At 48.8% G+C, this 27,621-nt stretch overlaps 1 protein-coding gene and 1 long non-coding RNA gene across 3 annotated transcripts; one reads left to right on the plus strand and one right to left on the minus strand.

Annotated features, from left to right (window-relative positions):
* On the minus strand, window positions 1-15,264 carry LOC112927332 (uncharacterized). The gene is made up of 5 exons (XR_003236502.2): window positions 14,987-15,264; window positions 13,251-13,377; window positions 4,827-4,915; window positions 4,313-4,522; window positions 1-3,230 (listed from the first exon to the last, which is right to left on the minus strand). It is a non-coding gene; the product is annotated as an uncharacterized lncRNA (long non-coding RNA).
* On the plus strand, window positions 14,542-27,466 carry AGT (angiotensinogen). 2 transcript variants are annotated; one of them, XM_072756005.1, is made up of 6 exons: window positions 14,677-14,792; window positions 18,748-18,941; window positions 19,644-20,502; window positions 23,941-24,208; window positions 25,803-25,947; window positions 26,718-27,466. In XM_072756005.1, exons 3-6 carry the CDS (start codon window positions 19,674-19,676, stop codon window positions 26,907-26,909), a joined length of 1,434 nt encoding a protein of 477 aa, XP_072612106.1. In that variant the 5' UTR covers window positions 14,677-14,792; window positions 18,748-18,941; window positions 19,644-19,673; the 3' UTR covers window positions 26,910-27,466. The 2 variants fall into 2 exon arrangements, with proteins under 2 accessions (XP_025864464.1, XP_072612106.1); XM_026008679.2 differs by lacking the exon at window positions 18,748-18,941 and having other exon boundaries at window positions 14,542-14,792.
* The last annotated feature ends 155 nt before the right edge of the window (window positions 27,467-27,621 follow it).

Genomic DNA, 27,621 nt, shown 5'->3' on the forward strand with positions numbered 1-27,621 from the left:
TTTTTAAAAAAAGATTTTATTTATTTATTCATGAGAGACAGAGAGAGAGAGACAGAGAGGCAGAGACACAGGCAGAGGGAGAAGCAGGCTCCATGCAGGGAGTCCGATGTGAGACTCGATCCTGGGACTCCAGGATCATGCCCTGGGCCGAAGGCAGATGCTTAACTGCTGAGCCACCTGGGCTGCCCAAAAGTTACAATCTTAACCATTTCTAAGTGACCTATTTCACTCAGCATGTCTTCAGGGTCATCCATGTTGCAGCGTAGGCCAGAATTCCCTTCCTTTTTAAAACAGAGTAGTATTCTATTGTACACACATACGGCTTTGCTTGGCTTATCTGTTCACCCATCAGTGGGTTCCTGGATTGCCCCACCTTCTGGTTATTGTGAACAAAGCACAGGGGATTTAAGTGAAACATAATGCAAACTCACTCTGCAAATTCCAGTTTGTGCCTATGACCCCACTTGGGAGAGGATCGTCTACTCAAGAGGAATAGAAAATGCAGGTGCTGCATGCAAAAGAATGCACGAGAAGCTTCAACAGGCCTGGGTTCTGCTCCTTTTGGTATCAGAGAAGTGAAATCCAAGCTGCTGCCTGAGCTCTCCCTCTCACCTTACAGATGGGGGTGGTGGTTCCTGGATGACAGCAGCACATGTCTCCAGAACATGGTGTCCCAGTAGAAGAGATAAAAGAAAAGGCCTAGGGGTGGCCCAGTGATCGGCCAGCCGAGATGAAGACTCCAGCCCTCATCACAGTGGCTGTCAGTTGAACCAGATGCACCAGCAGGCAGAATCTGGGGAGAAGCCATTGTGGAAATACAATCAGATGAGTTCACCCCACCCCAACTGCACTGGCAAGTTTTCCAGAGGAAAAGTCAATCCTTCAAATGCTTCCTACTTTTACCGGATAAGCAAAGATGCCATTATGGCATGCATGGGTTTATTACATTGTAGCACATGAAACAGCTTTTCGGGTGTTGGTGAAGACAAACAATCTAGTAAGAAAAACTGTCTTATGACCAAAGGTCCTGGCTAGGCGTCCTGATGGTATTTGTCACAGGTACTTGCTTTCGCAAGCTTTAGCCTTTAGTTTTTTTGTTTGTTGGGGCACCTGGATGACTCAGTCTGTCAAGTGTTAAGACTCTTGATCTCAGCTCAGACAATGATCTCAGGATCCTGAGTTCAACCCCACTTTGGGCTCCATGCTGGGCTTGAAGCCTACTTTAAAAAAATGGTAGATTTTTGTTTGTTTGTTTATTTGTTCAAAACCTGGTGAACATGTAAAAGTGTGCTTGGAAACATCTAGTGAAGAGCTGAGTTTAATAGCTGATAGAAATATTCTATCATTTCAATTGGAAGGAATTTTCACAAAAAGGGGGCTGAATTCAAGCTCATAATACAGAATTCAATACATACACCATGTAGTTTCATATGATGAGCACTGGCAAAAGGAAGGTAAAGAGGAGTCATGGGATAAAGGGTGGGGCAGGGTGATTCTCTAAGGTGCTCACAGCGTCCTCTGAAAGGCAAAGTTTCAACTGATCAATGAGAAATGAGCCACTGCTCACAGATCAAGGAAGAAATCATGCTGGGTAGTGGTTTCTGCATTTGGGAACAGGAATGAGGTCAGAGTGGCCAGAGCCCAGAGGATAAGGAGGACCATGTACTAGCGCTTACAGAGGAAGGCTGTGGTCAATTGTGCAAATGGCTACATGTGGCAAGGGTTTGGATTTGTCACTAAATACAATGGGCCACCTTTGGAGAGTCTTGCTCTTAGAGGGAATGTGATATGATTTACTCTGAAGAAAGACCACAACAGATGGAAGGGAGCAGAGGGGGTGGGAAGCAGGGAGTCTAGTAAGACTGACTGTGGGACATCTGGGGGAGCCATGCATGCAGGAGACAAGCAGTTATGGGGCCCTGTTGGGAACATTTAATTAAAAACAGAGTCTTCTCCCAACCCAGCAATTCTCTCCACAACACAGTAGGGAAAGAACACACTTTTATGAGTGAATAAGCATTAAACTGAATCCACAAAAAGATGGCAAGCAGATACCACCATTACACACAGATTCTCAAGACAGATGACAACTAGTTCTCAAGTCAGAGGACATGATGGCACTCCTGGTCACACAGAGTTCATCTAACTTTATCTAGTGATTGGAGTGATAATCTGTGTTAGTCAATTGGTCTTATCCAAAGGAAAGACACACTTTTCACATCTTTAGGACAGGTGGTAGTTTTGCAACATGGAGCCAGACCCCAATGCAGCTTACGCTCCTACTTATGGCACACAGGGATGGGAGTATAAGGGAGCTGTGGCCCTTCCTGTTTATATTTCAAAAAGAAGAGAATTGTATTGACAATGCCAAGTTTTCTAATGGTAAGTGCTCTGAGAAAATGAATGGGGGAAGGAAGAGCCCCTCCCCCATTCTAAACAAGGAGGATGGAGTCTCTTATTTAATTTGAGTTTGTCCTTACAGGGCCCTCTGTGTGTAGGAAATACTGCCCAGGAGCACAGGGGAGCTGTGCTGAAGACTAGTTGGGCACCATCAGGCTCTTGCTGGCTGTGGATGAAAGTCCAGGGAGAGATGGAAAGCAGAGGCCAAAGGGCAGTGTGGGAAACTGGCGAGGTAGAGGGTGGCCATAGCACAGAGGATAGAAACCTTAGGCTCTGGGTCAGGTGGAGGGTCAGGTTACCTCTACATTTGTGTTTGCTGTCAGCCCAGCAAAGTTAGCTCTTTCCCCAACCACCTGGCTGGAAACCACATTCCCAGCAGTTCTTTCATGATTGACCGCGCACTGCATGCCAAACACTCATATACGTTAACTCATGAAATGCTCATCACAACCCTTGAGACAGGAATTTTTCTCCAAGGCTTGCAGAGAATATAAAAATGCGCCCGCTATGTCCCTGACCTTAATTAAAAAGTATATGACACAAGAACAAGAATAATGGCTCTGCCCAAAGAGCTATGTTGCATATGATATGTTCTACCTATTTACCACATGCCCTGTTATGGAGACGGGAAGTGAAGTAGCAGGTGTGAAGTCTTAGAAAGGAGACCTGTACATCATAAGTGCTTTGGTGGCGGCAGCATCTTCTAACTGTTGCTGTGATCTCACTGGTGACATCTTCATGTGCATGAATAGTACCTCTTCAGGATGGCAGAAGGCCCTGGAAGGCTGGAGAACTTCCTGTGTTGTGCCTCCAAGTGCTAGGTCAGGACCCTATACAGAATACGTGCTCAGGAATTATTCACAAAAGATGAGGATTATCAGTCCCTCAGAAGTGGATACAACTTGCCATTTTCCCCTTGAGCATGGTGTCTTTCCGGAGGATAGAACCTTAGCAGAATTTTGTTACACCCTCCTGAACTATTTACTTAAGTTTTCTATTACTTCCTGAGCCTATATTGAATATTTGAATTTTGCTAGAGAATTGCCATTGTCACGTAGATTTTCATACTTCATGGCATAAAGCTGTATATATTATTCTCTCTCAATTTCCTGATCTCCATTGTAATTGTAGCCTGTTTCTATCTCCTTAGCACAAGGGATCACTAATGTCTGAAAAAAAAAAAGGGGGGGGATAACTAATGTCTGGAGCAGGGAGTTGAAGACAGTTGTATTTTTCCTCTTCCTGGAATCTTTAGGAGGAGAGATCACCCTCTTTGGGCATCAGGGTCATACGTGAGCACCACTGGTGTGATTTTAGGGCTCTCTAACACCTACCAGGGTGCCAGTTTCACGGGACCTTGTCAGAAGGTCCCACCATTCATCATCTGCAATGCAACCTTGACTCCAGAAAGTCAAGGGAGGACTTCCAGATCCCTTCCCCAAATTCCTTACTCCTCACTTGGATAGCCAAGGAAACATTTTGAGATCTAAGGGAATGGCATGAGATGGAAAAACAAGGATTGGAGAGACACAGTAGCTGGGTTCCCTCAGTAAGGCTCTGTCGAAGAACATACACAGACTGAATTCTTCGCTGAATTATGGAGGAGGGGTATTTGGACAGGACATTAGAAGAGATTCACACACCCATCAGATTCCCTACTGTTGACAAAGTAATGTAAGTGGTCCATCCAGCCCAATGTTTCTGTTTGTTTTTAAATATTGTAAGTGCAAACCAAATAGAGCCCTCTTCCACCATTGTTCATAGTGTAACATCTTAGGCCAAGCCCTTATGTCCACAAGTGTGACCACTTGCCATGGAACCATTTATAAGGCAGCTGGTCCCTCTGTCAGTAAGATGGGCAAAGCAATGGTTGTGGTGCTTCTCTTTACACCAAAGTTCAGACAGGACGTACCTTTTAGCTTTCTCCACAACAGTTGAAGGAAGCCCCAGCGGTGACCCAGGAATCCTGGCCTCTGCACAGGGCTGGCTTGACTGGCATTTTGCTGACACTCCTACCGTGCCTGGCCTCCCCACGTCACTCTGACTTCTCCACTCCTTCCTGTTTGTGGCAGGAAGGCACTTACTCATATTTCTCTTCCCAAATTTCTTTGCAATATTTTCCCTGGAAGAAAACCCGATCATTACATAAATACTATCTCTGGAATTTTGTTTTTGCAAGAAATACATCTCAGGCCCAGAAGGACAGTATCACAAGTATGGTGCTTCAGTGGGAAAAGGCTGACAACATTTTCCCATTGGATAGTCATTCCTTATCTAAACTTATTAAATGGTGAGCAGTACTGTCCTCTGTAGACTTTTCCCAACTACACGAGTGCCAAAGCAAACACCTGGAGTCCAGCCACCTTGCTGTAGTAGTATAAGTGCAAGATGGTCTGAGGAGAGAAAATAGATTTGGAAAATAGTACCTTTCGTATCTGCTTTCATGATGTCTCCCTCTACTGACACAGAAACAGCACCGGGCCTGTCCATGGCCATCTCCCAACCAGGGAGACACCTACAAAACAAATTAAGGACCTCTGAGAAGGTGCTGTCTTAAACAAGAATACTGAATTCAAATTTGTGTGACTACTGATGAATTTTCATTGGAAATGTATTTTCTGGAATAAAATCCATCCAGCCAATCTAATTCACTAATCAATTTATATTATACAGAGTAGTGAAATCATTTTTATTTTTCTAAAGTTAATAAAACATTTTCCATTCTTATTTCTCAAAAGTGATTTTCATCAGGATAAAGCCTTTTCCATTTAAAATTTACTGTGAAGTGCTGATTAATTAATTAGCTTTTGTCCTCATCAAATTTTCTTGATTATATCGTCTGCCGCCAAGAGTTTTCTTTTACAGCCAGACCCAAAGTTTCCTTTTGTTTTTCTCCCCGTTCCCTTTGGTTAAGTCCAATGTCTCATGCTTAAAGTTTGCAGATCTGAATTTTTCCAGCAATATATTTTTTTAAATCAATTTTCTGTTGGTGACAAAGTTTGTAATGTGCAATACTAGCTATCATCTAGATAGGTTATATAAGTTATATCTACCTGTCCTTTTCATTGTGAAGAGGATAAAATGTTATCTAACTTTTTTTGGCATCAGTTTGTTCAGAATTTTCTGGATAGTCATCTCTTTATGCAGGATAAAAATAATAAAGTTATACATGAAATAGGCACTATAAACAGATGTTTCCAAAGCTAACTTTTATTCATTACAGTTTTTAAAAAGATTTTATTTATTTATTTAAGAGATACACAGAGAGAAGCAGAGACACAGAACAAGGGAGAAGCAGGCTCTCTGCGGGGAGCCTGATGCGGGACTCAATCCCAGGACCTCAAGATCATGACCTGAGCCAAAGACAGATGCTCAACTACTGAGCCACCCAGGTGTTCCTTTATTTATTATGTTTTAAAGAACTAGAGAGGGAGAGAAAGAGAATCTCAAAAAGACTCCCTGCTGAGCGAGGAGCCCAAGACAGGACTCGATTTCACAACCCTGAGATCATGATCGAGCCAACATCAAGAGTCAACCACTTAACTGACTGAGCCACCCAGGTGGCCCTCAAAGCTAAATTTTTAATAGACGGATGCCATACAAAAGATCTATTACCTTTGTCAGTGGCAATCTGAATTAACAGAATAGATTAGGGTTCAGCAAGCTTTTTGTGCAAAGGGCCAGGTAATAGATATTTTAGGATCATATCTTCTCTGTTGCACTCAACTCTGCTGTTATAGCCTGAAAGTAGCCAAAGACTGTATGTAAGCTAATGAGCACGATTGTGTTCAATTAAAACTTTATTGTATATATATTTATTGAAATATAATTAAGATATAATGTTACATTAGTTTCAGGGGTACAACACATTTATTTAGCAATTCTGTACACTACTCGATCCTCCCCACAGCAAGTGGGGGCCACCATCTGTCACCATACAATGTTATTACAATATGATTGATTGCATTCCCTATGCTATACTTTTGATCTCCATGACTTATTTGATTTATAACTGGAAGGTTGTACCTCTTAATCTCCTTTATCTATTTCTCCACTCCCCCACCCATCTTCCCTCTGGCAACCGCCAGTTTGTTCTCTGTATTTAAGAGCCTGTTTTTTATTTTTTATTTTTTTACAATCCACATATGAGTGAAATCACATGGTATTTGTCTTTATCTGACTTATTTCACTTAGCATAACACCCTGTAGGGCCATCCATGTTGGCTCAAATGGCACGATCTCATTTCTTGTTTATGACTGTGTAATATTCCATGGTGTGTGTGTTCCACATCTATATCTATTCATCTATTAATGAACACTTGAGTTCCTTCCATATCTGGGCTATTGGAAACTATGTTGTGGTAAACAGGGATGAATATATCTTTTTGAAAGAATGTTTTCCTTATCTCCTATTAAATACCCACTAGTGGAATTGCTACGTCATATGGTAGCTCTATTTTTAATTTTTTGAGGAATATCCATACTGCTTTCCAGTATGGATGGCTGCACGAATTGACATTCCCACCAACAGTGCACGAGGCATCTCTTTTCTCCGCATGCTGGCCAACACTTTTTATTTTTTGTCTTTTTGATTCTAGCCATTCTGACTGGCGTGAGGTGATACCTCATTGTCCTCCAATAAACCTTTATTTATAGAGTTATGGTCCAGATTTGACCTGTGTGCCATAGCTTGCCAATTCCTGGAATAGATGAATGCTATTCTATTATTTGTTTACTTGCCAAGGTTAACCATCGACTACTCTGGATAGAGAGGTCTTGGAATGCACATTACAAATGGTTTCTCTTCACCCAGCCTCTCAGGATCATAGCTGTTATTAAAAGTCCTGCACGTTGGCCATGTGTGTGTCAGCAGGGTGGTACCCAGTATTCTTAGAGGAGCTCATCACCCGTGGACTTATATCGAGAACCATAAAAGGTTCTGTGGAGGGACAAAGGGAAGGTATTCACATTCCCATCTTATTGAAAATGGAGGCAGAATGATCCTTCAGACCCTAGACACAGGGTTAATTATGGATGGAGCATATTATATGATAAAATATGAACTAATCACAAAGGCATGACACTAACATTGCTATTCATTCAAGGTTTAGAGTTTTCATGAACCTCATCTGGGCATAGTAGATTAAGTTCTGAATTTTACTGAGGAATTGTTACACTTTATACTTAGATTATTTCCTTGAATACAGAAACAATGATGCAAAAAAAAAAAAAACAATGATGCTTGTGAGTGTAGCATTACATACAGAATTGTCTAATCACTATGTTGTACACCTGAAACTAATGTAATACTGTGTGTCAACTGTACTTAGAAAAGAAAAGCCAAAGATCCAACTAAAACAAATGTAAAAGGGAAATCTATTACAAAGAGGCTAAAATTTGATAGGAAATTTACTGTACTCAATGGAATTGAATTTTTTAAGGATTATATTTATTTATTTTGGGGGAGGAGGGACAGAGGGAGAAGGAGAGAGAGTCCTAAGCAGACTCTGCACTGAGCACAGAGCCTAACGAGACTGAGATCAGGACCTGAGCCGAAACCAAGAGTCGGATGGTCTTTTGGTCTCTCGGTGGGAATAAACGTTATGGTATTAGGGATGTTTTCAGCTGTGCATAACTACCTACAAATGCTACTAATTGTGCTCAAATGAGCAGAGGTCCAGAGACAGGCAGTTGTTGATGCTAGCTGGGCAGCTCTATGTGCCAATCAAAATCACAGATTTTCTCTATCACTCCACTCTATCATTCTTAGTTTGTTGGCCTTTGGTCCTTATGTTTGTTGTCTCATGGTTGCAAGATGGCTGCTCTGTCTGCAGGCATTACATGTTCGAGGGAGGAGGAAGGAGCAGAAGAGTCTAAGCCACTTACTCTGCTAATACAAGGAAAGCAAAGACTCCCAATGGCCCTCAAATTTATGTTTATGTCTCACTGGCCAGAATCATCTTACTTGACCATTAATGGTTACAGAGGAGGCTAAGAAAGTGAATATTTACTTTTCTCAATTTCTATGTGGATGTGGACAAAGGAAAAAGATATAAGGGGAGAGGAGAAGTCAGCATCTATCAGCATTTGATATAAAGTTTATTACTACCTTTTACAATAACCTGGAACTGGATTAGCTAATTGTATCACCTAATATTGAAATTGATAGAAACAAATAATCCACGTTTATTTATATAACTATAATTTGGTGACCAAGAAGAACCGTCTGTATGGCTATAATTTCTGAAATATGCTCCAACCACAAAATTTCCCAGAACAGTGTTATCACAAATCACCATCCCCTCCAACCCATGTTAAATCAGCAGCCACACCCCTATCAGGCAAAGACTGCACACAGAAGTGCGATGTCTTAGAGGGCTCATGGAGGGGAGGCAGATACCTCCTGCTGAGATGTGGGTGCTGGGACTACTTTGTTTTATTTACCAGTAGCCTAGGGATCCCTGGGTGGCGCAGCGGTTTGGCGCCTGCCTTTGGCCCAGGGCGCGATCCTGGAGACCCGGGATCGAATCCCACGTGGGGCTCCTGGTGCATGGAGCCTGCTTCTCCCTCTGCCTGTGTCTCTGCCTCTCTCTCTCTCTCTCTCTGTGACTATCATAAAAAAAAAAAATTTACCAGTAGTCTAAAGCCCTTGTGAGCTAAGAACACTGACTTTGTATTTGAGCACTCTTTATTGGAAGGAGACGTACTTCTCCCTAATGAATGCATTTTACAAACAGAGCCCCAAGAGCTGTTCCGGGTTTCCTGGCACTGATGAGCAGGGATGAGGACTCAAGTGGTGAGCGTGTCCTGGTCGTAAAAAGAAAAACTCAGATTCAGGACAGGGAGCTCCTCCCTGCTCCCTGGTTCCAGTAAATGATGTGTTTTGTAGTCATGTGTCCTGGACCAGGCATGTTCATGGGACAATAGCTCTGATGCAGACAGCAACAAGCCAGTCCCCTGTGAAATAATTAGTTTTGTCCTGGAAGTAAAAATAGAAACCCAGTTCCTGTGTTTATCCCTCATTCATTCTACCTGGTTGAGAGTCTGATTGCATCACACACAACAAATAAAGCATCTCCCAATTTTCCAGTCTGGCTGTGTTTTGCTTTAGAGTAGGAGTTTGTGTGTGTTTGTCCCATGGCTGGCTGGTTGGTCAGGAGAAGGGAAAGCAAGTGCTTTAGATTAGACCAAGCCTCATCTCAGTGACCGCAGAGTGGATTTGACCTCCTGAGAGCATCAGCCTGTGGAGCACCCTCAACCAATACGTCACTGTGGTCCAGCGCTGCCTACTATCCATGGCTGGGTTCTCGGACCCAATTCTGAGGGATGGCTTACTCAATTTCCACGGCCAGTAGTTGCTGTTCATTCAACAGCCTTCATTTAGCTGCAGATATACTGTCCCCAGCTTCCACTGATGAAGCGAACACAAGAAATGGTAGCTATTGGAAAGAAAATTGTCCTAAATCTGAACCGGGTCAAAAGTCTGTGGCCTGTTTGAGTGGCTGCTTCTTCTGGGAATAATTTACGGTCTCGATCAAACGCTCTAGCAATTTTCTGATTTATTTTAATGAGCTTAAAAGCCTGGCGTTGAAAACCCACCCAGCTGATAGTCAGCCTTGGGAGCTGATTAACGGCCTTTAACCAATATCGCAAAAAAAAAGTCGAAGCAGACATCCTTTACTGTGTCCGACTTAATGATTGCTTCCTTATTTTGTCCCCAATAACATGTCATTACCGAGACAGAAATGTCTGCTTAGAAACCTCTCCCTACATTGTAATGAGTTTGAAATGAACTTTGACATGTGTTGTAATCCCTGAGAAGCTGCTTTCAAATATACTAAAAGCTGTAATTGTGTCATAGGGACTCTCGGGGCTGAAAAAATTGAGAGAGGGAGGGAATCGTTCAAGGGCATTCACGGGCATGGTCTGCAGAATCTAAGGGACCCATGTGAGATTCAGTGATTTTTTTAAATGAAGATTTAGAACAGTGGTTAGAGAAGACGTACTTATGTCCCTGCTGTCTAATCACTGAAGGTAAGACTCTTTCTGTTCTTTATTGTCAAATGTGCCATTCCTGGGTAATTTCCTATCTGCCACAGCAAATAAATATACTGTGGCTCCTCTGGCCTGTTCATGTAGAGGGTACACACCTTCCTGTCTCTGCAGCTCCCTAACACAGTGTCATCACTCCCGAAGCTGTGTCCTCCTCAGAGGTGCCATTTGGGAATGCTGGCTTCCAAGGACTCACCAAGGTTGCCCTGTCCTTTGTGGACGACAGCCACAGATGCGAGTCTTACTGTCAGAGGTCTAAATCAGAATTCTTTTTCTGGTCATATTAAATTTACTGTTTGGAATTTTTAGGGCATAAACAGAGTAAAACATCTTGCCATCATACCTTCCCCTGAACTCCATAGGCTGTGCAGGCTGGGTGCACTCCTAGAGTATAATCTCTTCCAATGTTATCCTGCCTTCGGCACCCAACACAAGCTGGGACGACAGGTTGATGAGCCATGATTCAAGGGAAAGCAGGGGGTGGGGTATTCACTGTCAAAGAATGCCCCTCCTTCATCTGGCATGGCCGAAGACCACCCCAGAGAGCACAATGTCACTGCATTGATTTGAGGCAGGAGAGAGCTTCCATCAGAAGGACCAGTTAGCAAATGCAATACGGATTTTGAAAGTCCTTGGGAGGGACAGGACACTACCCCTGGAGGACTGCCTGGCACAGAGCCCGTGGAGGGTGTGGGGTGAGCGTTCTGGGGGCCAGAGGCAGGGGGTCCACTGGAAGAAGGATGCCTGCTGTCATCCACACCCTGAGGTACTGGAGAGCAGAAAAGATACATGGGACACAGGTGGATGAGACAGATGCACAGGCCCACACATGGCTCGAGCCCAAGGGTTTGGCAGTGGCTCTTGGTAGCTCAGAGCTCTGAAGCCCCCCAAAGAGGACATCAGTACCATTCTGGCAGCCCAAGCTCAGGCGATCCTGCTATTTATTATCAGAGAGAGAAACCTTGTGCCAGCCAGCAAGAGTGATCTGATAGGTGGACTGCCTCCTAAAACTACGATGCCCCACAGGCAAGAGTCCTAGAGCTACTCAGACATCTGGTCACCCCCTGATACAACATGGGGAATGTGTAGAAGGTGAGGAAGTGTCTTAGTGGGGAGAAACAGGAACCAGGGACCACACAGGTCATGGTCCTGCCACTCTACCTGTCCCAAGCACCAGATAACTTAAAAAATTTAAAAGAAGGTGCTCCAGGGCATAGTTTGCAGGATCTAAGGATGGTACCATTGGGAAGCTCCTTCCAGTTCTGTGGTCCCATGATTCATCTCTTCAGGCCTTGGTTTACCCACTGTTTGGGGCCGTTTTGAGATAATACAGTAAAATCTAGTTTTATACATATTTGGGGTTCAGGACCCCTCCCCCAAACTTCACTAGTTTAAGAAAAATGTTCACTAGTTTAAGAAAATGCAGTACAGTTTGTCTAGATAGCAGATGTCCTCCTGCCCCTTAATACTGTCATTTTTGTGAAATATTTGCTGCCCTTTGGACAGTGGAACTAATACTCATGACCAGAAATTGACCTTCAATTTTTGGTGCACAGAAGGCTTTTGATAACTGTCGGACAAATGCGTAAATGTGGTAGGAAAAGAAGAGGTGTTGGTATTAACACTTTCTTTCTGGGTGACATTTAGCAAATCACTGGATGTCTTGGGGCATCAGTTTTCTCTCCCTGGATGGTGGCAGGTGTGCTAAAATTTGTACTGTGGACATCTAAGAAGATTTACACACCTGGCATGTAGCAGCATGTCATAAAGAAAACTACAGGCCCAAAATGGTGTCACTTAGGCTAAATCAGCAAACCAAGACTTAATATCTAACCAACTGCAGTTTCAACCTCCCAAGAATGTGACCTTTCACCAGACGACATAGAATCTTCCGGTCAATACTAGGAAATCTACTGATAGACCTTTCTGCTCCCTTTAGGAGGCAACACTGCTTGACCAATGCACTCTTTGTCTTGCAATTTTTTTTTTTTAATTTTTTGTCTTGCAATTAAATTCCTTTACTCATTGTTTACATGCCCTCTCTCTCTGCCTTTATTTAGTTATTTTTATTTTTTTATTTTTTGATCTCTCTGCCTTTAAAAACTTTTGTTTTGCTCAGTGGAACTCCTCTGTACTTGCTAGATGGAGTACTGCCCAATTCATGCGTTTAATAAAGCCAATCAGATCTTCACATTTACTTGGTAGAATTTTTATTTTTAACAAGCTGCTTAATAAATATGAAGTCTTTCATCCTTCAACTTAGGAGTGGAGAATATAGTTTTCCAGCTGCCCCAAACTCCCACCCCTTCCTGACCACATTTCATGAAAGAGGAGTTCATTGTTCAACCTTCCATTGGCTTCTCAAACCATTTCAGTCAGACCCCCTCCCTCATCCTTCCCCAAGGCCACTCTCCAACTACCTTGGAACTTCTACTGGCCTCCTCTTGGTCTTTGATGAGCAATAAAGAGTTGGTAAATGATTCATCAAAATGCTCTGGGTGGAGATATCTCAGCACCTATGATCTGAAGCCATTCTGACATGCTATCCAAAGGACCTCCTTCAGGCCCTAGCTCCTCACTTCTCAGACCTCTTCCCCTGACTTCTGGAACATGAACCCCTATGTCTTGCAGAGGGTGGTGTTCCAGGAAAAAATATCTCCACCTATAGGCCTTGAAATCCACCATGATGCTTGGCCCCTCACATCTGTGTTTCCAGCCTAGACTTCTGTCCTGAGGGTGGGAATGTTCTCCCCAAGTATTCCCTGCTGGGATCCAATAAACTCTCAAAAGAAACCTACCTGAGATCAAACTCTTCCTGTTGCTTCCCCAAAGCTCTTGTGCTTCCACGGTCCCTCTCTTGGCTATTGGTTTCAGCCTTCTCTCAGGGGCCAGAGCTTGGAAATTTGATGCCCGGCATACTGACACCTGTCACAATTAGAGGACATTTGCAAAAGCAGAAGTCAGACTTCATGGCATTCCCTCCCTCTAACATCTTCGATCCCTCCCTCCTGTGGCATCGACTTTGACCCCGAGCTGGTGTTCAGGTTCTAACCAGTGTCCCTTATTTCCACATCACATGTCCCATGCCCCAGATCTGGGGTGGCAAGTGGGTTTTGTCTTGTGCATTGGCTCAGATCCTGGAGGATTTGGCCTAAAGCCCTGTGTCCAGGGAACACTCAGGAAAGATGAGATGCCCTCATCGTCCACAGAGGCAAGCAAGGGAACGGTGGCAATTTCCTGTTGTCCCTGCTTTTCCTTGTGGTACTTTAGGTGTGCTGGTGTCCCCTACATAAGCTCCACACTTTCCCACTCCTTTGTTACTATCCTATAAACCCTTTAAGGTTCCTTTTTCAGGGATGCTTGGGTGGCTCAGTGGTTAAGCGTCTGTCTTCGGCTCAGGGCATTGATCCTGGAGACCTGGGATCGAGTCCCAGGTCAGGTCCCTGCATGGAGCCTGCTTCTCCCTCTTCCTGTGTCTGTGCTTCTCTCTGTGTGTCTCTCACGAATAAATAAATAAAATCTTAAAAAAAATATTCCTTCTTTAGCTTCTAAATCCAAATTATTTACCATTCAGGGTTTGACTAAAGTGAGAGTTCTTCCTGAAACCTTCCCCAGGTTTAACGGACTGTTCCTTCCCATGATCCGAAAGCATCTTGCCAGTGCCTTTCCATCCATCGGTACCGCTGCTGGGGTACCCCCACGTGGGGGCTACAGTTCCCCAGCTAAATCACAAGTCCCCAGAAGGTGCTTCTGCTTGGTAGCGTGTTTCTCGCCTGTCAGAGGGCCTCCCAGGGAGCAGGTGCCTAAAAGTTGTTTGGACAACCACTGAGCTGCTCAACTGTGGGGTCAGAAGTCACCCCGGCTGCCCCCGTGGCTCCTTCCCTGCCCCGTGGGGCCTCACGCACATTCTTGGGGACTCTCAGAAGCACACCTCGAGAGGGCTCTGTCAGAAGGCTTGGTGGCTGGCCTCGGCTTGTCACAGCTCAGGGCAGAGATGCGCCTACACACACTTACGGGGCGCTCCGGCTCGGAGACCTGGCCGGGGCAGGGGAGCTGCGGTCAATGTGTAACTCGATGGCCCAGCAGCTCATTCTGCTCAGCACAGAAAGTGTGCATCGATCACCCTGACTTCCTGGAAGGAGTCCCAGCCTGAGAGTAGCTCTGGCGCCTGTACCCCCCACCCCCATGGTCGGGCCAAGTGATGTCACCTCCCGCCTCCCCAGCTTGGGCACAGAACGGTCTGGGAACGGCTCCACCCCCACCCCTCTGATATAAATAGGGCCTCAGTGGCTAGCCGGCCAGGGAAGAGGCTACTCTTGTTTGGGGGACTCAAGCAGCAGGTAAGCTGGGAGCCCCTCACCATGCACACCCCTCCCCCTCTCTCAGGGCAACGGAGCTACCTGCTGGAAGCCAGAAGCTGGGGGTCAGTGGTGACCTGCGCTGCAGGGGGATCATGCGGAAGCTGCCTCTCCCTGCCTCACACTGGCTGCCCTCCCACGGGCTGTCCTCCCCCTCCGCCCACCCCAGGTCTTACCAGGAGAACTGCCTCTCCCCGGCAGCCGGGCAGGGTAGCCGGTCCTCCTGCTGCCTCCGAGCAGGGCTGGGGCCTGGGGGGCTGGCCAGGGAGCAGAGCCACGGCGGCCTAGAGTCCACTGGGTCTCTTCTAGCCAGAAGGACCTGCCAGGCTTGTGGTGCAGGTGCTGGGAGGGGGCTGGGGGAGCAGGCTCAGGTAGCCCGGGGTTGCATCCGGTCCCCATAGGCTCCGGGGAGGAGTGGTCTGCCTCTGCCTCCCTGCACCTCCCCTGAGGCAGTGCTGCCTCTGGTCCTGGGCTCATGGTTTGGGTCTGTGCCCTTGACTCATCGCTTTGTATCCCAGCCTTGGTTTGCTCCTCCGTAACATGGGACAAGTAGCCGTGCCTGGCCTCCCTTGCTCCTGAACTATGGTGTAAATTAATATAATGTGTAAGTGCTTTCTAAACTTTAGGAGAAACTAAAAAGACAGGTTCTTATTATTTTGTTCAAGAGTCACCATAGATTGGTGAAGTGTGTGGACTATGGCATCAGGAGGTCTGATTCGAGTCCTAGTTCTGTCTCTCACTTAGCTATGTGACCTTAAGTAAGTCATGGAACCTCTCTGTTCCTCTGCAAAACAGCATTAATTAATCAATTTAAAGATTTTTCTTTCTTTATTTATTTGAGAGAGAGAGGGAGAGAAAATGAGAGAGAGAGAGCAGCTGGGAAGGGGGTGAAGGAGAAGCAGACTCCCCACTGAGCAGGGAGCCTGATGTGGGGCTCAATCCCAGGACCCTGGGATCATGACCTGAGCCAAAGGCAGACTCTTAACCGACTGAGCTATCCAGGCATCCCTAATTAATCCACTTGACAATTATTTATCAAATACCTACTATGTTCTAGGAACACTTTTAGAAATGTGGTATATATATCAGCAAACAAAACAGAGCAAGGACTCCACTCTCATGGGGTTTGCATTCACGTGGGAAGAGACAGGCAATAAACACTAAACATAAATAAATAATTAAGAATTAATTATTTATAAGGTCATAGGGTGGTCAGTGCTGTGGTGAAAAGACATAAAGTAGGACAAGTGAGGGACACCTGGGTGGCTCAACAGTTGAGTGTCTGCCTTCAGTTCAGGCTGTGATCCTGGGGTGCTGGGATCAAGTCCCACATCAGGCTCCCTGCAGGAAGCCTGCTTCTCCCTCTGCCTGTGTCTCTGCCTCTCTCTCTGTGTGTCTCTCATGAATAAATAAATAAAATATATTTTTTTAAATGTGGGACAAGTGGGTTCAGGGTGTCAGGCGTGGTGGGGGGGTTCAGTTGTTGTGTGAAATGTGATGTCATGGAAGCTTTAGCAGGGTGTGTTGAGTGGTCTATGGAAAGCACTAGAACACTTCTGGCAATGACAGGCATTATTACAAGTGTCGGCTGCCAATCTCACAATATCATTAAACTACAAACCATGAACCATGAGGACTAGGGTTACCTAGAATTGGGGAGTTGGAGAGGGAGACTGAGGAGGGGTTATGGAGGAGGGCAGATGCATGGGTGCCCGGAGCCACCCTTTATTCCTAGCCACCAGCTGGGTGCTGACTCAGGACCAGCCGGGGCAGCAGCCAGTGATCCCAGTTGACAGCCTCTGCCCCGACAATGGTCCCTGAAACTGCTTCACCCAAGTTGGAGCCTGTGCTGTGTGGCAGTGGCAAAGTGGGGGTGGGAGAGCCGTCCTTACCTGCATGGCCCAAACCTGGGACTGGGTACTGTTACTGCAAGATTTCTCCAGCCCTCAGCTTCCACGAGTTTCCCCCTGATAACTCAGCGTGCTTTGGCTTTTTACATGAGGCACGAGCTGTCAACTGAGGCCTGTCTAGGATAGGATGGAGACTTTTCTGTCCCACTTCTGTATGTTATGTGGCTTCTCATGAGAACAGTGGATTGAGTCAAAAGCATGGGGAGGAGGGTAAAGCAGTGGCTGAGGTCAGAAGTCCAAGGTCCATTTGATGACCAGAGCAGAACAAATCACACAATGCTTTTAAGTTGAGAGCAGGTGCAGGTTGCCAGACCGAGGAGAGGAGTGCAAAGTGCCAGTATAAGGGGCTAACTGGGTATGCATAGGCGTGCAGGAAGGACGTGAGTGTCAGGGTGACCTTGAGTTAGTGGAGACACACTTCAGTTCCAGGGATGCCTGGCCCTCCCTGGGAGGGCAGAGGGATAAGTGAGGATGAGGCTGGGAGCTCTAAGAAGTTAAGTTGGTAATACAGTCCACCTCTTCACCAGAAATGAGATATCATAGAAACAATCAGAACCGTATGGACCCATACAATGGACATGGATCCTCCTCAAATGCAAAGAGCCAGACAGTAGAAGAAGTTAGCAGAGCCAGCCAAGAACCTTGTCTTCCAGGATCTCAGGCTACTCTGTGTGCTGTTGGTGAAGGTGAGGCTGGAGCAGAATCACAGGGCTCTAGAGGAGAGTGCTGGAGATCCTCCTGCCAACCCGGGAAACCCAGTCAAGGGCAGAGGATTATTCTACCCCATGGCTGCGCATCAGAGTCACCCAGGAAGTTTTTTTTTTTTTTTAATCTATACCTGGCCCCAGTGCAGACCAACGCCGTCAGGCTATTGGTGAGAGGTGCTGGCAGGGCTGGTGTCGACCTGCATGAGGGGGTCCACCTTGCAGGAATAGTTGTTGGCTGGTTTGGGGTGCTGAGACAGGTAGAAACACTGGGGCTTCAGGCTGAGCCTCTGGTGCTCAACACCAGCTGCCTGTTAGGGCCACCGGGAGGCTGAAAAACCCATTCCCAGGCCACACCCCAGGGCCATTTGAACTGGCATCTCTGGGGGGAGAGACAGACTTCCACAGTCTCTAAGTGAGAGTCCAGTGGGAACCAGGGCTGGGGCTGACCCGTGAGAATAAACAACTCAACTGCATCTCCGTTACACACTTGCTGCGGAAGCTGGGGACTTTACGTCACGCCTTAGCACTCCCCTTTCCGTGTCTGCAAAGAGGTGAAACACTCCCTCCCTTGCATGAATAGCTTGAGGACTAGATTGGGTCATCTCTGCACAGGGGCTTCTGCGAACTGGCACATACTACACAATTATAATATCTCTATTCTTAAGTTATGCACCTTGTCTGGGAAACGAGGTGTACGTGTCCTCGGTTGATACTACATGGTTCGATCTTTCTTGCCAGGCCAATTTATGACATAGGAAAAACCTCTGTGTGCATTAGTTCTGTATTCCACGCTGGTTTACCACCTACCCCGGGGCTAGGAGGCCTCCTGAAGACTCGGAGTCTGGTCCACATTTGGCTTTCTAGGGGAAAACTTACAGCCAGAGGCAGACGAATGCATGAGTTTGCTCAGGCTGCCATGTCAAAGTCCCACAGACTGGTCACTGCAGCCGCAGGAATCTGTTATCTCATGATTCAGGAGGCGGCAAATACTAATGTGCTCATTTTGGGATAACTCTCATATCACACATAGGAAACAAGTCCAACAGGGCGCCTGGATGGCTCCGTGGTTGAGCGTCTGCCTTTGGCTCAGGTCGTGATTCCAGTGTCCTGGGATCGAGTCCCACATCAGGCTCCTCGTGGGGAGCCTGCTTCTCCCTCTGCCTGTGTCTCTGCCTCTCTCTCTGTGTCTCTCATGAATAAATAAATAAAATCTTAAAAAAAAATGGATACAAATCCAAGATTAATGTGTTGGCAGGGTTGGCTTCTTCTGAGGTCTCTCTCCTTGGCTAATAGATGGCCTTCTTCTCCCTGTCTTTCCAGGATCTTCTATCTGTGTGTGTCTGTATCCTAATCTCCTGTCTCAGATGGACATCAATCAGATTGGATTAGGGCCCACCCCAATGACCTCATTTAACCTAACTGACCTCTTTAAAGACTATCTCCCAGTATAATACATTTTGAGGTAGTGGGATTGGGACGTCAACATATGAAGTTAAAAACTTTAAGGCAACAAGGTAAACATTTTTTTATTTTAAAATTAAACTTCCTTTAAAAATAACTTTAAATGTTTCCATATTACTCTCTTTTTAAAGATTTTATTTATTTATTTGGGAGAGATAATGTGAACACAAGAGCCGGGGAGAGGCAGAGGGAGGGGAAGAAGCAGACTCCTCACTGAGCAGGGAGCCCGACATGGGGCTTGATCCCAGGACCCTGGGGTCACAACCTGACCCAAAAGCAGGCTGCTCCCCATATTCCTCTTTATTAAACATATAATATCACTGATTAACATAATGTAAAAATAATGTCAGCCACTCATATTCTTGACGAGATGTGCTTATAATATTTTATGAAAACATTTATGTACGTTTTTACTTGACTTAATGAACAACTTCATATTTCTGTGTAAAATCTACAAATGTCTTAATATCAAGACATTCCCACCATTATAAAAATTAGACAAGTCAAAACCAACCCCAAAAGTAGCCCTATGACGGCACAGCTGGGTCATGACAGCATGACAGCGTGTTGTGCACCTGGATCATAGAGTTAGTTTCTCAGAGCTTCGAATCTATTGCTTCTCTTCACAGTGTGTAGACTTGGATAGATTCCTCCTGGAATAAAGGATCACAGGGAATATTGGAACAATTAAAAGTCTGACCAGAGGGCACTTACTCACTTAGTAATCTGTCACCCTTCACACAATGATATTTCAGGGCACACGGAAGCGAGCGCCCCTGTCAGAGATGGCTCCTGCTGGGGTGAGCCTGGCGGTCACCGTCCTCTGTCTCCTGGCCGGGGCTGGCCTGGCCGCTGGTGACCGGGTGTATATACACCCCTTCCACCTCCTCGTCTATAGCAAGAGCAGCTGTGAGCAGCTGGAGAAATCCAACACGGAGATGCCCAAGGACCTGACCTTCCTGCCAGTCCCGATTCAGGCCAAGACATCCCCTGTGGATGAGGAGGCCCTTCGAGAAGAGCTGGTGCTGGTCTCTGAGAGGCTGGAGGGGGAAGACAAGATGAGGGCCACGAAGGTGGCGATGATGCTGAACTTCTTGGGCTTCCACATGTATAGGATGCTGAGCGAGTCTCAGAACGCAGCCAGTGGGACCATCCTGTCCCCAACGACGCTCTTTGGCACCCTGGCCTCTTTCTACTTGGGCGCACTGGACCCCACGGCCAGCAGACTGCAGGCGTTCCTAGGCGTCCCCGGGGAGGATCAGGGCTGCACCTCCCGGCTGGATGGCCACAAGGTCCTCTCTGCCCTGCAGACTATCCAGAGCCTTCTGGTGGCCCAGGGTGGGGCTAGTGGCCAGTCCACGCCGCTCCTGTCCACGGTGGTGGGCCTGTTCACAGCCCCTGGCCTGCGCCTGAAGCAGCCGTTTGTGCGGGCCCTGGCTCCCTTTGCCCCCATCACCTTCCCGCGCTCTCTGGACTTGTCCATGGACCCAGATCTTGCTGCTGAGAAGATCAACAGGTTCATGCAGGCAGTGACAGGGTGGAGAATGGACAGACCCATGTCAGGAATCAGCCCAGACAGCACCCTACTTTTCAACACCTACGTCCACTTCCAAGGTAAGGCAAACCTTGTGGGTGGGCTCTGCCCCTGGGCTGGCGCCAGAGGGTGACAGCTCTCTGTGTCTGTGGACTTCATGTCCAGGATTCAGCTCAGCAGGGCCGGGCCTTGGAGATGGGCAGGGTGACGAACGTGAGGAGGCACCTGGGAGCCACTCTCAGGGAGCTGGGAGTAGCTGCCCAGTGGGCTCCTTGGTTGAGTAGCTGCCTATCTACCTGCTGCCCCACTATGGGCAACTATTACAGCACATCCTTGTACTTTTATCATTTAATCCCCTTGCGATGTGATGAAGAGATGTCACTGCCTCTAGAGAAAAGAACACAGTGACTTCCTCCAGATGGCACAGCCACAGAGGGGCCCTGGGACCCAAACCCACATTTTCGGCCCTGTGGCCCAGTACCATGCTCAGGAGGGAGGGGTTCTTGTCTGTGCAAAAACAACTAGTTTGTTGGTTTACACCACTTTCATGTGGGGAGGGGTTGTTACCACCACCACCCCTAAATCCCTACAAAGATAGTTTGCTCATTCAACAAATAATTGTTGAAGATTTATTAAGTGCAAGCCCCTGAGCTCGGTGTCTAGGAGGGGAGATAGATCCCACAGGCAAATGTCCCCCGCTACAGAGCTGCAGATTAAGGCACCTACGAAGTGCCTAGGAAGGTCCTCCGAGGCTCCGAGCACTTGGAGGAGGGAGAGTCACTGGGGAGAGGACAGAGGCCCAGGGGAGGTCAGGGGAGCAGAAGAAGAAATGTGTGAGCAAAGGCTGGTGAGTTCAGGGCCAGGAACCAGAGCAAGGGCAGCTCTGTTTGGCCAGAGCTCAGAGTGAACGTGGAAGGCAGAGCCTGGAAAGATGGGTTCGGGCCAGATTTTGGAATGTGATTTTAGGAAGGTTGGCGGGTGTTGGAGCAGGCAAAGTGTTCTGTTCAGAGGTCATCCGGGCGGCCGGGGCTGTGTGCATTGGAGGCAGGGAGGGTCTCGGGAAGGTTACGCAACGGGCAAACTGTCCTGGGAACACGTGCTGAGGTAGTGGCTCTGCAAACTGATGGGTGGGCTGGGGAGGGTGCATTTGAGAGCCAAGTGAGCAAGCAGCTCAAGGATGAAACCAGAGACAGAGCATAACTATTTTCTTACTCCGGAAACATCCTGGACGTCTGTAAACCGCAAAGGGAAGGACTTCAGGCCCGTTTAGGGGGCAGGAGGAAGATGATAGACCAGGACTGCTCAGGTCCCAGGGCTGACGGGTCATAGGAGCAGAGTCCAGCACAGGGACCATCCAGCTGAGGGGAGCCCCACCCCACGGAGGGCAGAAGGGACTCGTGGGCTCAGCCTGCCATTCCTAAGAAGCCCCAGGCGCAGAGCTCATTGAGAAAGTCGTGCCCCCAAAAGGCAAAGCTAGAGAGCCACGGGTGTCAGAGATGGGGTCTCATTCCGGAAGAGCTCCTGTCCACGAGTTCTCATGATGCAGCTGGACAAGAGACTTAGAGACAAGGAAACCACGCTCAGGACTCAGATGCTCGCCCAGCCCCACCAGGTCCCACCCTCTGATCTTGCTCCCTGACCTTCCTATGCCTGTTTCCATCAAACAGGGATGCACAGCCCCTCCCTGCCCACCACAGTGTGCCCACAGAGGAAGCAGCAGGATGTTTTGGGGGATCTAGGCCCCCCTTTGGTGATGATGTTCTATTGCCATGACCTCAGCAGACAGCTGGATGCTCCTGACCTGTGAAGACGCGGGGACTGGGAGCCCCTGAGCTGTAGGGTGCCCTTTGCCCAGGCCTTGCTGTCATCCGGAGCTGCTGCTGGCCCTGGCAGGTTCCACACCAGTTGACTTAACCTTGAGAGATTTACTTAACCTCTGGATGAGGATGGTGCAGCTGAGCAGACAGGACAGGGCAGCCACCTCTGTTTCAGATTCTCACATCTTTCTGTTTAGTCCTCCCTTCCCCTAAATTGACAAGTCCTCGACCAGGCCTGGTGGGCCAGCACAGAGGGCCCCTCGGGGAGTCTGGGAGGAGGGATGCTGCAGCTCCTTACTCCCCGCGGCCTCTGAGTATCAAGGAGCAAGAGGACGCTGGGTTCCCCAGTTCCTTCTCAGGGGAGCCAGGCCCTGGGAAGGCAGCCCAATCAGCCACCTCCCCCAGGCACCCGTCCTTCCAGCCTCCACACCCCCAACCACCTTGGAGACGTCTGCTCCAGGAAAACGAAGCCCTCGCTCTTTCACCTGCCTCTACTCAGACTCCCAACTGGCCGGCACCCAGGGGCTGCTCTGTGACAGACTCACCATCACCTCATTCACCCAGAAAGAGCCCCAACATGGGTGATGAGGCTCCTAAGACAACTGAGAAGAACGCAGGGAAGGGGCTGTGCTAGTGGCTGCAGTCATGGAGAGATCCCCGGGGACAGGGTCTTCAGCAGGTGTCCACCCCTCATCCTGTGACAGTTGAACCAGGTGGCCACTCTGCTCCGCCACTGCCAGGCACCAGACAGGCTGGCCCCGCACTCCCCTGCAAGGCCCAGTGTGAGCTGGCATAGAGCACTGTGCTCAGAGCCACTGGTCGCACCAGGTCGAGCGTCTATCCCTGGCAGCACGGGGGCCTGAGACATGGAGCCTGGACGTGTGTGCCCAGGTCTGCATCCTACGACTTGAGAAAGGGAGACTCACAGCTGGCAGTGTTTGCAGATTGAAAAGAGAATGTGCTCCGAGCACACGTAGGGCCGAGGAGCTACTCTGGATTATACTGTGATGGTGGACATGTCATTGCACATTTGTCCAGACCCACAGGACGTACAGCACCGAGAGTGAGCTCTAACGTCACCCATGGACTCTGGGTGACAATGACGTGTCTGCACAGGTTCGTCAGTGTAACAGGTGCCCCACTCCTTGGGAGTGTCGACAGTGTGGGAGGCTGTGCGTGTGTGGGGGTGCTGGGTACATGGGAAAGCTCTAATACCTTCCTCTCAATTTTGCTGTGAATCTAACTTCTTTAAAAAAATTAAGTCTATTTAAAAAAGAAGAAAGTGAGCACGCAGACCACGGCTTTGGGCCAGGCCAGATCTGGGGTGCGTTTACAGGGATAGTTCATCATGGCCTAAGTTCCCTATGCTCTCTGGTTTCCCTTGCGGGCCTTTCGGTGACAGGTGTAAAGTCCCAGTGTGGCACCTGCTGTGTGAAATGGCTTCGACACTGGCAGCTGGTGTCTCCGTAGTGAACTCAAGTGGTTGGATTTTGCAGGAGGAAGACGTGGCTGGCCCTCAGGGGTCCTGGAGCTGCTGAAGCGCTGGGGCGGCAGACTGTCCAGCGGCCTGGGGGTGTGCTAGGAGGGCGGGGGGCACAGGCTAGGCCTCCGGGGTCTGGGGGGCGTCCCCAGCCCTGAGGCCAACCCGCCTGCCCCTGCCTCAGCCAACTCTTCCTTCTTGTCTCCTCTCTGGCTCTCTAGGAAAGCTAAAGGGGCTCTCCCCACTGGCGGGGCTGCGGGAGTTCTGGGTGGACAACACCACCTCGGTGTCTGTCCCCATGCTCTCGGGTACAGGCACCTTCCAACACTGGAGCGACCCCCAGAGCAACCTCTCCATGACCCGGGTGCCCCTCGGCAAGAGCACCTGCCTGCTGCTGGTGCGGCCCCTCAGCACCTGGGGCCTGCAGACGGTGGAGGCCCTCACCTTCCAGCACAACTTCCCGACTTGGGTGAAGAACCTGTCTCCCCGGTATGGCTCCCTGGAAACATCCTGGCACCCCCCTTGGCTGGTGCCCTCCTGGAGAGTGGGGGCCTGGGCCCAACCTTCTGCCCAGGGTGGGAAGGGGTGTGGGGTGAGCCCGGGCCCGGGACAGGTTGGGGCCAGGGGGGTCCCTGTTGTTCTGGAGCAGAAGGCCTGTGTGACCCCGGTCCTGCAGCATCCCTCCCTCCATCCATTGACCTAGCTCTCGATCTATTGTCTCCTCCTGGGAGTAGAAGAGGTAAAGGGGGGGGGGGCGTGCTCTCCTCAGGCTTGGACTCACCCACTGGTTTTGGAGGCCTGCATTTCTGTCCACCCTGAGAGGGGGACTTTTTCAATGCCATCATCCCCTGTACCCCCCACCCAATCAGCTGCATTCCAAGAGCTACTTTGGGGCCTGGCTTCCCAGAAGGGTTTGGACCCCCCTGAGAGCTGAGGGCGGGGCTTTCTCTAGGAGCTGTCCTGGACCCCAGAATTCCTCGGCTTGCTCCTCTTTCCTACCGTGGCAGGAAGAAAGCCATCCCCCTCCACTGGGGCACTACACTTGACCTGCACCCCTGGCCCAGAGCAGTGGGGTCCAGAAATCTGCTCTGAGACAGGCACTTAGGAGTACATTGGCCTCCTGAGGGCAACTCTCCTTTTTAAATCATTTTTTGTTGTGGTGGTGAACACGGAACATAACATTTACCATGTGAACCATCTGTAAGTGCACAGTTCAGTGGCATGAAGCACATCCACACTGCTGTGCGTCCCTCACCACCATCCATCTCCAGAATGTTTTCATCATCCCAAATAGAAACTGTGTCCCCATGAAACACTGATGTCCCATTCCCTCGCCCTCAGTCCCTGGCTGCCACCATTCTACTTCTAGTCTCTACAAATTTGTCTATTCCAGGACCTCAGATGAATGAACTCATAGAGTATTTGTCCTTTTGTGATGGGCTTATTTCATTCAGCATGATATCCTCAGGGTTCATCCGTGCGGTAGCACGTGTCAGGATCTCCTTCCCCTTATGGCTAATATTCCATTACGTGGACAGACCATGTTTTGCTTATCTATTCATCTGTCAGTGGACACTGGGGTCACTTCCACCTTCTATTGGTGAATGATGCTACTATGGACATGGCTACACTGTCAACTCTTGTAAGGCTTGGTCTTACGGGACCAACTGGGAAGGTCAACTGAGTTGATATAAGCAACATGCTGGGCACTAAGGTTGACAGGACATTCCTCCCATTGCTCGCCCCCTCCACGGGGATTTCTATGTCAAGAACACCACTGAAAGGTGGCTAGTAAGACATGATGCATTATTTCAGAGAATAGCATTTTTAAATTATCCAGGTCATACAGCTCAATGCAGCCAACTTAAAACCAGAATAGAATGAAGAACAGCCAGTTGGAACACCCAGAGAGCACTGCTTTAAATATACATCCTTCTCACAGTACTTCCAAGGCCATGAAAGTTTATTTGTTGTATTTGTTACCGGACAAACCTTTTCTGAGACAGCCTAGCTGGGTGAGGGGGCCCCAGGGCCTCACAGCAGAAGCTACCGGGACCTTCCTAAGTGTGTCTCATCCCTGCAGGGCCATTCGCCTGACCATGCCCCAGCTGACACTGCGAGGCTCCTACGACCTTCAGGACCTGCTTGCTCAAGCCAAGCTGCCCACTCTGCTGGGTGCTGAAGCGAACCTGGGAAAAATCAGTGATGACAATGTCAGAGTTGGAAAGGTACCATGCGGGCAGTGATGTGTGGGCCTGCGTGGATTCCGTGTGTTCCGAGCGTGGGAGGTGTAGGCGGGAGGGGCACAAAGGGAGCTTCTAGGAGGCAGGCAGGAGAAGAGGGGAGGAGAGCATGCTAGGTCAGTGTGCACCCAGGGTGGGAAAGAACTGACTGGAACCTTCCAGACCTTTCCAGGGACAGATGGAGAGCAATATACCCCTCCCCGCAGTGTGTTCTATGGCTCTGCCCAGCCTGGCCTAGCCTCAGGGTCCTTTCCAGATACTACAGCAGGGTCATGACTTGTGCCAAGAGAGTAAGTGCCCCTAGACCCAGTGCCAGCCCTGCCAGAGAGCTGCCCACTCAGAAAGCCTCAGCAGTAGGCAGACTGTCCCTGGGACACGTGGACTGATGCACCTCTGCACCCGGGCAGCCTGGATGCCCTGGGCAGAGGAGTGGCCACACACAGTTCTGGCCTGGAGATCACTGTTGGGGGCATGAGGCCTCTTGCCAAATTAGCGGGATGACCCAAGCACTGGCAGATGCAGCTGAGGCGCTGGGAGTTCTTCCCTGGACAGTGAGGTGGAAGGTGGAGACCGGTGGGTTTGAGGGACTCTCTGGGGAGGAGCTGTCATGTGAGTTGTGCCAAGGGAGAGTCGTCTACACCAAGCGGCATGCACGTCGTGGGCAGGCTGCAGAAACAGCCTCCAGCTGTCCTGTGCCCTCCCTCCCTGGGCCCCGAGGGCCTTCGGGAGCCATCCCAGTGCTTGCTGCTTTGCAGGTGCTGAACAGCATCCTTCTGGAACTACAAGCAGACCAGGAGGAGCAGCCCACGGAGTCTGCCCCGCAGCCGGATGGGCCCGAGGTCTTGGAGGTGACCCTGAACCACCCGTTCCTGTTTGCCATTTATGAGCAAGAGTCCACCGCCCTCCACCTGCTGGGCCGTGTGGCCAACCCGCTGAGCGGGGTGTGAGGCCTGGCCTGCCCCCGGGACGCAGCTGTCACCGTGAGCAAGGGCAGCAGCCCACAGCAACGCTGATTCGTCACCAGTCGTCTACTTTGCCTTCCAGTGAGTCAGCGTGGAGCGGGAAAGAAGCCGTTTCTCCTTAGCAAGTGTGGCGCTGTGTATAATGAGCAGCAGAACCTGCAGGCAGAAAGACCTCCCGGGTTCTCACGGTTATCTTGGGCCACGTGGGGGAGCCAAGAACCGGAGGTCAGCACAGGGAAAAGTCTGAACAGACCAACTGGTTCGTGAAACCAAAAATTGTTTTTTATCAGAGAACAGAAACTGAGTTTTACCATTTCACGGTTTTCATGGCCTTGGGTGTATATCCGGCGAGGGCCTGTGAGCGGACGGCCCGCTGTCCCCACCACGCCTTAGCTTTGGTTGCTTTCCCGGTCTTCTTTCCCAGGATACTGTCATCTTTGAAAAACACATTGTGTCTGAATTTATGTTAGAATGTAATACCATGGCTGATTATCCTTTGTGTTATTAATAAATGTCTTGCAACAATAAACAAAAACGAAAAATTCTTGGGGCACCTGGGTGGCTCAGTCGGTTGAGAGTCGGCCTGAGGCTCAGGTCATGATCCTGGGGTCCTGGGATCAAACCCAGAGTCTGGCTCCCTGCTCAGCGGGAAGTCTGCTTCTTCCTCTCCCTCTACCCCTCCCCATTGCTCATGCTT

This window comes from Vulpes vulpes, chromosome 4, assembly GCF_048418805.1.
Source record: "Vulpes vulpes isolate BD-2025 chromosome 4, VulVul3, whole genome shotgun sequence".
In the NCBI taxonomy this organism is placed as follows: domain Eukaryota; kingdom Metazoa; phylum Chordata; class Mammalia; order Carnivora; family Canidae; genus Vulpes; species Vulpes vulpes.